We start from the raw sequence: 11,506 nt of genomic DNA, 5'->3' as shown, positions 1-11,506 counted from the left end.
GTTGCTTTTATTTGGGGGTGCTTTTTGCCCCCTCTCCTTCTCCACGTTAGGCGCCCCCCGGTCGGCCCCACGGTCCGTTTCCCCGTTCCCAGGCCCGGGGCCCAGTCGGAGCCCGCCGAGGTGCAGCCTCGGGGTGCTCGGCCCCGCGTCTCCCGGTGACCTCCCCTCACCGGACCGTAAGCTCGTTGTGGGCCAGGGAACGCGTCCGTCTGTCGTTCTATCGTCCTCTCCCGAGCGCTTAATTCGGTGCTCTGCACCCAGTAAGCGCTCAATAGATACGACTGACTGACTAGAGGGACTCCCCGGGGACCTCTGGGGCCTCTCCCTGCCTGCCGGCTAGTTCCGGATCACGCCGCCGAGGTGTCTCTCCGCCCCCGGAGATCCGGGGTCCCCGACTTCCGTGTGCCTTTTGCACGTTGAAAACGATTCCAGATGTCGCCGGCTGCCGCTCGTGCTTCCGGAGGCCCCGGGAGCTCCACAATAAACCATGCAGGAGGATCACGACGGCTTCCGTCTCTAACCCTGTGTTAGCGCAACCGGCTCTCGAGTCCCTCGTCCTCGAGGAGCGACGGCGGAGGCCCGCCTCCCTCGCCGAGCGGGACCGGGTTCTACGCTCCCATCCCGGGACGTACCGGCCGGGCCCGGAGGCCCCTTCCAGCTGCCCCGGAGGAAGGTAGAAATTCATTCGATAGTATTTATTGAGCGCTTACTACGTGCAGAGCACTGGACTAAGCGCTTGGAATGCATAACTGGGCAACAGAGACAATCCCCGCCCCACGATGGGCTCACGGTCTAATCGGGGGAGAGAGCAAAGCAAAATAGAACAAAACAAAGAAATGGCACAGCTTAGAGACTCTGAGGGTCAACATCGAAGGCGGGTTCCCACAGTGAGCGTCCCGTCCACGCCCCAGGGCTCCGCTGTCTCAGCCCTGGAATACCCCAGGATGGAGGGAAGCCCGGAACGGGAGCAGGATTCCCTGCGGTGGGAGATGAGGCAATGGAAAATGGACCACGGCTCTCTGAAAGAAGGGGCTCTGGGCTCTCACCCCCTGCCCGCGCTCCATCCATTAGGCTACGCTGCTTCTCGAGAAGCTAAGTGATTCGCCCAAGGTCACACAACAGGAAAGCGGCAGAGCTGGGAGTAAAACCCGAGTCTTCCGACATCCCCGTCCCCGAGGTCTTTCCACTAGGCCACACTAAGCAGCGTGGCTCAGTGGAAAGAGCCCGGGCTTTGGAGTCAGAGGGCGTGGGTTCGAATCCCGGCTCTGCCACCTGGCAGCTGTGGGACTGTGGGTGAGTCACTTCACCTCCCTGGGCCTCAGTTCCCTCATCTGTAAAATGGGGATGAAGACTGTGAGCCCCACGGGGGACAACCTGATTCCCCTGGGACTACCCCAGCGCTTAGAACAGTGCTGTGCACATAGTAAACGCTTAACAAAAAAAAATAAGAATTAACACATATTAAAAAAATATAAAATAAACCATGAGCCTCCTATCGTGTATCTTCCCAATGCTCGGTACAGTATTCGGCCCAAAGTAAGCGCTTAAATGCCACCATCGTGATGATGAATACGCTGCCTCCGACCAAAATAACTCCACAGAGAATCCTCCGTCATCTCCCTAATGTGTGCGCTGTTTATTTACTAATTACACAACCAATCCCAAACCTAAGTATCTACAGACGTTTGAACTCACCCCAGGTCCAAGCCCTGGAAAGAGCCAGAATGCAAAAGCGGGGCCGAGCAGAGGGGGCCGGGGACAGAATGTTCCAGAGATGACACCCCGCCACCCTCCCTCTGTGGCTTCGTTCCAGTGAATGAACATCTTCCAAGTTCCCAGGTCAGAAAACCACGGGCGTGAAAACCACCTACTCTCTGGAGCGTCGCGAGGAAGAAAAAGAAAGATCATCAGAAGGTTTGCCGTTTTGTCAGCGGAAGTATTCGATACCGGGCCGTCCCGAGAGAGAAAAATGAAGACACCGACAGCTGGACGTCAGATGTCGTCATCCTCGGTTAACTTCTATTCTGTGGTTTACGCAAGCGATCGACTGCATATAAAACCGGGGCAAGAGTCATCCTCTAAATGCAGTCCGGTATCCGGACTAAAACGGACGCACGTGGAGGAGAGATGCCAGGGAAAGAGAAGGAAAGGGAGATCCGGGATGGCCACGGCCTCTGGAAACGCCTCCCTCAGTGTCCCGGGATGACCGGACGGTTGGTTCTCCGACCTGAGGCCCGAATTCTAAGGGCAGGGCAGTGAGGGGCGGGAGGAGCGGGGTTAACGTGCAGTCCAGCCCGGCGGCCGAAGAGGACAGAGGTCACCGGCCAATCGCGCTTCTAAGACTCCGTCTCCGCCAGAGCGGTGAAGAGCCCCTGGCATTCGGCCTGGAGGGGGAGATGCGGTGGGATTAGACTATCCCCCCTGAAAAGCAAAGGAAGGGGAAGGTAAAAACATTTCCATCGCGAGGACGACACAGTTCCCGTCGTCCCTACGCAGATGGGTTTGACGTGGCTCGGTCAATTTGCTGCTCAATCCGAACCCCAAAATATCAGTCGCTGCCCCTGGTTGGTGGGAAGTTTCCCTTGCAGACACACCCGGTGTCCCTGGTCCACCTGATGAGTCTGGAGCCTCATCAGTCAATGGTACCTACTGAGGGCTTACTTTGTGCAGAGCACTATACTAAGCGCTGGGGAGAGTACAACGGAACTAGCAGTCACGTTCCCTGCCCGCAACGAGTTTAGAGTCTATCTCAGTGTCCGGACGTCCTGAGTCAAGAGTAAAGCGTCTCTCTGCCTTTAAATCCTGAAGTCAAACTCGAGGAGAGATTCCTCCATCTGACCGGCGCGAAGAGTTGAGATAAATCTGGCTTCTAAAGACTTGAGGAAAGAAACTCTTTCGGCCGAAAGGTGCATCCAGCCTGCCGTCGGCCTCTCGACTGGCCGATTTGCATCTCTACCCTCCCCCCCCCCCCGGCAGGGGTTTGACACATCAGCCTCTTCCATCAACGCCGCCGTCTGCCAGGACCCTCCTGGGATTCCAAAATCTGAATATTTTCACATCCGTCGGAACACAAGATTTCCATCCGGGTGCTCAAGGGTCACAACCGCCTCTGGCTCTCGACACTCTGGCTGATTCTATATTCCGGTAGCTTCTAGGTTAGTCTCACAAAAAGCGCTTTGTTCGGGGGGCCGAGAGGGAGACGGGGGGCGGGGGGTTCCTGGGCACATACCGTCCTGGCAGCTTGGCCTCTCTGCTTTCAAAGCCAAAGGAAGAAGCACGAGGGAATTAGGTTACCGAGGCAGAGACGTCGGGCTAACGCTCCAAGCGGAGTTTCGGGCCGGTTGGCAACAGAGGAACCGGGCCCCAAAGCCCGAACTTAGCCCGGGCGTTTTTTAAAACTCACTTGCTCACCCACCTCTGACAGAGACAGAAAATCCTCTGTACGAAAATTCAGTTTGGGAGTAAATACACCGTCCGCAAAGTACAGTTTTTAAAAACAGCTAGACACCTTCGGTTCATTCATTCAATCGGATTTATTGAGTGCTTACTATGTGAAGAGCACCGTACTAAGCACTTGGGAGAGTACAATGCAACGACAACACGAATAATAATAATGGTGTTTGTTAAGCACTCACTGTGTGCCGAGCACCGTTCTAAGCGCTGGGGCAGATACAAGGTTATCAGGGCGTCCCACGTGGGGCTCACAGTCTGAATCCCCATTTTCCAGATGAGGTCACTGAGGCACGGAGAATTGAAGTGACCTGCCCAAAGTCACACAGATGACAAGTAGCGGACCCGGTCTTAGAACCCACGACCTCTGACTCCCAAGCCCGGGCTCTTGCCACTGAGCCATGCTGCTTCCCCAGAGCAAATACCAAAAATATTTTTTTTTTAGTATTATTATTATTATTACAACTGATGAGTCCGGAGCCTCACGATTCAATCAGCTTGTATTTATTGCGCACTTACTGGGTCTTACAAGAGACACATTCCCTGCCCACGACGGGCTTAGAGTCTAGAGGATTTAAACAGTTGATTTAAATGAGTCGACCAACTGTTGTATTGCACTCTCCCATGTGCTTAGCACGGTGCTCTGCACACAGTAAGTGCTCAATAAATACAAACTGATTGACCTGTGAGGCTCCGGACTCATCAGACGTAATAACAGTAAGAAAAATCATCATGGTATTTGCTAAGCGCTTACTACGTGCCAGGCACCGTATGACACGCTGGGGTGGATACCGGCAAATCGAGTAGTAACGGCTGAGACTCTACAGGGGAGAGCACGCGTCTTCAGAGAGAAAACCCCAAACGGGGAATCTCAACGCCTTGAAAGAAGAGATCAGCCTAAATTCAGGAGCTTCATCAACAAGGGTTCAGAGCCAATGTCAGTTAGTGTTTCTGAGTTCTACCCCAAACGCCCTGAACCCTCCTGTCATAAAATAATATTAATAATAATAACAACAATGATAATAAGAGTGTTTTCAGTTAAGCACTTACCACCCATCAAGCACTTTACTAGGCGCTGGGATAAATACAAGTTAATCAGGTCGGACACGGTCCCTGTCCCACGTGGGGCCCACGGTCTAACCGGGATGGAGAACAGGTATTGAATCCCCACTTTAAAGATGAGGAAACAGGGGCAGAGAAGTTAAGTGACCTTGCCCAAGATCGCCCAAAAGGCAGGTGGCGGGGGCGGCATTAGAACCCGGGTCCTCTGAAGGCTGAGGCCCGTGCTCTTTCCAAATGGAGGGAGGGAGATGCATCACCTGAAAGATATCTAACGCTTGAGTCCGCGCAGGAACTCCAGCTTCATCGGGTGTTTCGAGTCTCCGTTTAGCAGCCTGTTACAGGATAATTTCCCATCCTGCCGGATTAGAACCCATTTTACAAGGAGAACGCCTAGCTGTCGGTTTGTTTCTCTGGGACCGTCCGCCTGAAATAAACCTCGGGCAGCGTGGCAGAGACGGACATTCAGGCCGAAGAGACGACCCGCTTTTAAAGTCAGACGTCGAGACGCGGAGAGACGGTGCCGGGGACAGAACTCGCCCTCGGGCCCAGAGGGAGGGGAGATCAGGGAGCCAGAGTCGAACGTCCTCTCCCCGACGCCGTCGGGAATCGGGCCGCCGAGAGCCGAAGAAACGGATCCGCCCGGTCCTCTCCTCCTCGGGCCCCTACTCCCTGAGGCCCTCTCGCTTCAGGCCGGAGCCGGGCCCCCGCGGGGGAAGTCCGGGAGAAAACGGTCTCAGGTACCAGTAGCCGTAGGTGGCGTACCAGCCCAGCAGGCCGAACAGGGTGCCCAACACCTTCTGCGACAAGTCGTGGAAATAGACGGCCGTGCAGAGGAACATGCCCACCCACGTGAGGGCCAGGAAGCCCAGGGCCACCACCAGGAGGCTGAGGGCCACGTGCAGGCCCTGGCCCCGGTCCGTCTTCACCTCGCGCAGCACGGCCATCTCCTCCGCGATGACCAGCGTGCAGAAGGACAGCAGGAAGGAGTGGCCGGAGATGTCGAAGCCGTGCCAGAAGCCCCCGCCGCCGCGGCACTGCTCCTTGCTGGCCCCCGGCTCCTTGCGGGCCGCCTCGTCCGGGGCCGCCGACGCGTAGCAGCCGCCGGTGAAGTGCTCGACTTGCGAGAAGAAGCGGGTGCAGACGTACCAGACGGCCGTGCCCACCAGCAGCGAGCTCAGGCGCCGCAGGACCGTCCGGGCGCTGCCCGTCAGGTGGTAGTTGGTCAGCGCGATGAAGGGCAGCAGGAGCCAGAACGTCCAGCCCCAGGCCATTTTCACAAAATACCTGGGGGAGGTGGGGGGGGGGGGGGGGGGAGGAGAGACGGGTGGGGGAGAGGAGACACGGACCGCGAGGAGGAGAGATGGGAGGAGGAGACGGAGGGAGGAGGAGAGAGATGGGCGGAGGGACGGCGGGGAGGAGAGACGGGTGGGGGAGAAGAGAGATGGGTGGGGGAGAGACGGACAGGGAGGAGGAGAGACGGGTGGGGGACAGGACAGATGGACGGCGGGGAGGAGAGACGGACGGGGGAGGAGAGACGGACAGCGAGGAGGAGAGACGGGGGAGAGGAGAGACGGGTGGGGGAGAAGAGAGATGGGTGGAGGAGAGATAGGTGGCGGGGAGGAGAGGAGAGACGGGAAATAGGAGAGATGAGTGGGGGGGAGAAGAGATGAGGAGAGGAGGAAGAGGAGAAAGAAAACAGAGGGAAGAAGAGGGCAGGAGGTGGGGAGGGAAAAATCAAAGGATGACATGTTAGCACCTTGGGGGACCAATGAATAAAGTGGGTAAGCCACTACAGAGGATGATTTCGACAAAAACTCGGGGGAAACGAGAGCTAGAAAAGGCCTACGGAGTCATCGGGCCCAATCCCCGAGGACGGTCCCCACAGAGGTCAGCAGCGAAGAGCCCAGCTGCAGGCCGGACCCGGCCGGCCGCCCTTCCCGAGGCTCCGCTAGCCCCGGCAGGACGGGGTCCGGTCCGTCCCGCGCCGGCCACGGCGGCCGCAAACGAGGCCTCCGCTTCCCAACCGAGGTGGAGGGTCGGGGAACACGGGGCTGGTGGAAATATGGGAGCCGCTTTCACGGTCTATTCTTAGATCGGCTTCTCAGAGGGGGTTGCAATCCAAGAGCAAAGGACAGGACAAGGGCGGAAACTCTTTTTTGGGTTGGAAAGTTTCTCGGGGGGTTTCTGTATTTAAATGCTGGCTATAGGTGCCAGGCACTGTATTAATCTCTGGGGTGGATTCAGGCTAATCGGGTTGGATACAGACTCTGTCCCACGGGGGTCACAGTCTTAATCCCCATTTTACAGAAGAGGAAACGGAGGCACAGAGAAGGGAAGTGATTCGTCCAAGGTCACACAGCGAGTGGCAGAGCTGGGATTAGGTTTTAACTGTTTCACCGAAAATCAGAACCGAACCCGCACTTTCCCCACAGCACAGTCCGGGACCGACTTGCCAGCAGCACTAAATATTAACTTAATAACAGTCATGACGATGGGATTTTTAAGCGCTTACCATGTGCCACGCACTGCTCTAAGCACTGGGGTAGATACAGGGTAATCAGATTGTCCCACGTGGGGCTCCCATTTTTTAATCCCCATTTTTACAGATGAAGTAACTGAGGCCCAGAGAAGTGAAGCGACTTGCCCGAGGTCACACGGCTGACGAGTGGCGGAGCCGGGATTAGAACCCATGACCTCTGAATCCCAAGCCCGGCCTCTTTCCGCTGCGCCACGCTGCTCGCCCCAAAAGCCATTAGACCATTTATAAATCAATCATTTACTGAGCGCTTCCTGTGTGCAGAGCACTGTACTGAGCGCTTGGGAGAGGACAATACAACAGAGTTGGCAGGCACGTTCCCCTCCCACAACGACCTCAGAGTCTACAGGAGGAATTTACAGTCTGAAGCTACTACCCAGTGGCCCCGGGGGGGAGAAAGTTCGACTGATTAAAAACGGAATTAAAGTTTGGCTTCCAAAAGTCTAAATTATTATTATTATGGTATTAGTTAAGGGCTTATTACTTGCCAAGCACCGTTCTAACGCTCCGCGTGTGCTACCAACTGGGCAGAAATGGCTCCGAAGAGCTCAGGCGCCTGATTTTCTTCTTTCTGGAGCCGCCCCGACTCATTCAGAAATGCAGTTCAGATGGACTTGGTGATTAGCGAGGCGTGGGAGGAAAATACGGGGGGAAGAGTCGACGGCTTCCGGACCGGGCCGGGCGGCTCCTCCGGAATTCACACCACCCAGGGGGGTTTAGGAGAAAGGGCGCGGGCCTGGGAAGTCCCAAGAGCCAGGTTCTAGTCCGGCCTCGGAACGCTGGCCTGCCGGGTGACCTTACCTTCTGAGGACCTCAGGACCCTCAAGTGCAAAATGGGGATCAAGTAGCGGTATTTATTGAGCGCTTACTGTGAGCAAGGCATCATTACCAACCAACCGGCGGTATTTATTGAGCGCCTACTCAGTGCAGGGCACCGTGCGAACCCTTTCTCCGTGCCTCGGTGACCTCACGTGTGAAATGGGGATGGAGACTGCGGGCCCCATTTGGGACAGGGACTGCGCCCAATCCGATTTGCCCGTGTCCACCCCAGCGCTTAGTATGGTGCCTGGCGCACAGTAAGCGCTTAATACCAAAATCATAATAGTAATAATTACCAGATAGCAGAGTTGGTGGCCATGTTCCCTGCCCCCTAAAATGGATTCCGATCCCTGCCCCGAGGGACGGACCCGTGTTCTCCCCGTGAAATTCCCACACAGGAGTGACCTCTCACATTCCAGTGGCTTCCCAAGCAAAGGGATTTAAAAAAAAATAATTTAAGAGGTATTTGTTAATCAGTTGTATTTACAGAGCACCCACTATGTGCAGAGCACTGTACTAAGCGCTTGGGAGAACACGATACAACAGAATCGGCCCACACGTTCCCCACCCATAACAAGTTTACAGTCTACTAAACCCTGACAACTCATTCATTCGATTCACATATCGGTATTTCCTGAGCGCTTACCGGGTGTGCGAAGCACTGAACTAAGCTCTAAGACGGTGAGCCTCAAGAGGGACGGGGACGGTCCCCTGCCCGGTCTACCCGTATCCACCCCAGTGCTTGGCACATAGTAAGTGCTTAACCAATGCCACAATTATTATTACCATAGAAGAGACATTCCTTGCTCAAAATCTACTCTGTTCCAGGCACTGTAATCATAATGATAACGACGATGGTATTTGCTAAGCGTTTACTATGTGCCAAGCACTGTTCTAAACGCCGGGGCAGATACAAGGTCATGAGGTTGTCCCACGTGGGGCTCACAGTCTCAATCCCCGTTTTACAGATGAGGGAACTGAGGCCCAGAGAAATTAAGCGACTCGCTCAAGGTCACACAGCAGACAAGTGGCGGAGCTGAGATTAGAACCCACGACCTCTGACTCCCAAGCTCGTGCTCTTTCCACTGAGCCACACACTGTACTAAGCGCTGGGGAAGACGCAAGCTAGCCGGGCCGGACACAGTCTGTGTCCCACAAGGGGTTCAGAGTCTTCTCCCCCATTTTCCGGGTGAGGGGAACGGCGCTCTGCACGTAGTAAGCACTTAAATACCGTCAAGCATTGTGGCTTAGTGGGCTTGAGAGTCCGAGGTTGTGGGTTCTAATCCACCCCTGCCCCTGGCCAGTTGTGTGACTTGGGCAAGTCCCTTCACTTTGGGCCTCAGTTCCCTCATCTGGCAAATGGGGATGAAGCCTGCGAGCCCCACGTGGGGCCACCTGCTGACCTTGTATCTCCCCCAACGCTGAGCACAGGGTTGGGCACCTAGTCAGTGCTTTAAATGCCATCATCATTACGATTGCTATGCCAGTGGGGGGCACGTGGGCCCAATCATCAGCCCGGGCTTGGGAATCAGAGGTGGTGGGTTCGAATCCCCATTCCGCCACTTGTCAGCTGGGTGACTCTGGGCAAGTCACTTCACTCCTCTGGGCCTCAGTTCCCTCCTCTGTCAAATGGGGATTCATTCAATTGTATTTATTGAGCGCTTCCTATGTGCAGAGCGCTGGACTAAGCGCTTGGAATGGACAAATCGGTAACAGAGACAGTCCCTGCCCCCTGACGGGCTCACGGTCTAATCGGGGGAGACGGACGGACGAGAACAGTAGCGATAAAGAGAATCAAGGGGATGAACATCTCATTAAAACAGCAGCAAATAAATAGAATCAAGGTGATGTACATCTCGTTTACTAAATAATTAGGGTAATGAGACTGCGAGCCCCAGGTGGGACCACCTCATCACCTTGTAGGTAAGCAGCCTGGTACAGTGGAAAGAGCGCGGGCTTGGGAGTCAGAGTTCATGGGTTCGAATCCCGGCTCCGCCACTTAATAATAATAATGTTGGTATTCGTTAAGCGCTTACTATATGCCGAGCACTGTTCTAAGCACTGGGGTAGACATAGGGGAATCAGGTTGTCCCACGTGGGGCTCACAGTCTTCATCCCCATTTTACAGATGAGGGAACTGAGGCCCAGAGAAGTGAAGTGACTCGCCCACAGTCACACAGCCGACAAGTGGCAGAGCTGGGATTCGAACTCATGAGCCCTGACTCCAAAGCCCGTGCTCTTCCCACTGAGCCACGCTAGCTGTGTGACTTTGGGCAGGTCACTTCACTTCTCTGGGCCTCGGTGACCTCATCTGTAAAATGGGGTTTAACACTGTGAGCCCCACGTGGGACAACCCGATTACCTTGTATCCCCCGGCGCTTAGAACAGTGCTCTGCACATAGTAAGCGCTTCACAAATACCATCATCATCATCATTATTATTATTATTAACAAATACCAACATTATTACCAGCTGATGACCGGGTAACTCCCCCAGCGCTGAGCACAGTGCTTGGCAGAGGGTAAGCGCTTAAAGCGACGCCCCCACGAGTGGGAGCGGCGTGCCAGGGCCCGGCAGGTGGGCCGGGCGCCGCGGGCGGGGGAGGGGTCCGAGGTGAGGGGTCAAAGGTGAGGGGTCCGAGGGGTCCGAGGGGTCCGAGGGGTCCGAGGGGTCCGAGGGGTCCGAGGGGCGAGGCTCACCGGTTGAGGACGTTGGCGCTGTGGCTGAGATAGGATTCGGGCAGCGGGGCGAGCTCCTTGACGAGCGACCCGGCCAGCGTCCCGCCCGCCAGCGCCCAGGGCAGACAGCGCCGCGCCCGCTCCCGCCTCGCCCAGCCCCGCACCACGCACGCGCACCGCTCCACCGCCTCCATCGCCGCGCAGCACCGCACCCCGCAGCACCGCACCCCGCAGCACCGCGACCCGCGCCGGACCCTCCCGCACGCCGGACTCCAGCGGCTCCGCCCCGCGCATGCGCCTTCACGGCCACGCACCGCCCTCAACCCCGCCCCTCCGCCCCGCGCATGCGCCTTCACGGCCACGCACCGCCCTCAACCCCGCCCCTCCGTTCCGCGCACGCGCCTTCGCGGCGACGCGCCGCCCTCCGCCCCGCCCCTCCGCGCACGCGCCTTCGCCGCCACTCGCCGCCCTCCGCCCCGCCCCTCCGCGCAAGCGCCTTCGCGGGCACTCATCGCCCTCAGCCCCCCCACCACTCCGCGCATGCGCCTGCAGGGCACTCATCGCCCTCAGTCCCGCCCCTCCGCCCCGCGCATGCGCCTGCAGGGCACTCATCGCCCTCAGTCCCGCCCCTCCGCCCCGCGCATGCGCCTGCAGGGCACTCATCGCCCTCAGTCCCACCCCTCCGCCCCGCGCATGCGCCTTCCCGGGCACTCGTCGCCCTCAGCCCCGCCCCTCCACTCCGCGCGTACGCCTTCACGGGGACCCGCCGCCCTCGGCCCCGCCCTTTCGCTCCGCGCATGCGCCTTCCCGGGCACTCGCCGCCCTCTGCCCCGCTCGACACCGCGCAGGCGCCCTCCAGCACACCGGCTGCCCTCGGCAATGCGCACGCGCCTTCCCGGGCACTGCCCGTCCTCAGCCCCGCCCCCGCTGGCACGGCGCATGCGCCCTCCCTTCCCCTTAG

The 11,506-nt window shown here is 57.4% G+C and overlaps 1 protein-coding gene across 1 annotated transcript; it reads right to left on the bottom strand.

Annotated features, from left to right (window-relative positions):
• Nucleotides 1-4,687: 4,687 nt before the first annotated feature.
• On the bottom strand, nucleotides 4,688-10,752 carry FITM2 (fat storage inducing transmembrane protein 2). The gene is made up of 2 exons (XM_029070511.1): nucleotides 10,567-10,752; nucleotides 4,688-5,796 (listed from the first exon to the last, which is right to left on the bottom strand). The coding sequence occupies exons 1-2, from the start codon at nucleotides 10,737-10,739 to the stop codon at nucleotides 5,175-5,177; spliced, it is 795 nt and encodes a 264-aa protein (XP_028926344.1). The 5' UTR covers nucleotides 10,740-10,752; the 3' UTR covers nucleotides 4,688-5,174.
• Between the last annotated feature and the right edge of the window lie 754 nt (nucleotides 10,753-11,506).

The sequence above is a fragment of the Ornithorhynchus anatinus genome, chromosome 8 (assembly GCF_004115215.2).
Source record: "Ornithorhynchus anatinus isolate Pmale09 chromosome 8, mOrnAna1.pri.v4, whole genome shotgun sequence".
Lineage (NCBI taxonomy): Eukaryota > Metazoa > Chordata > Mammalia > Monotremata > Ornithorhynchidae > Ornithorhynchus > Ornithorhynchus anatinus.
This window is presented reverse-complemented; position numbering and strand designations above follow the sequence as displayed.

What these genes read in the sequence shown, in the direction of transcription:
- FITM2 (XM_029070511.1), bottom strand. Translation starts at nt 10,739, where the DNA reads ATGGAGGCGGTGGAGCGGTGCGCGTGCGTGGTGCGGGGCTGGGCGAGG. An exon ending in AGCGCCAACGTCCTCAACCG is followed by an intron (nt 5,797 to 10,566) that starts GTGAGCCTCGCC and finishes CACCTCCCCCAG; the next exon opens with GTATTTTGTGAAAATGGCCT.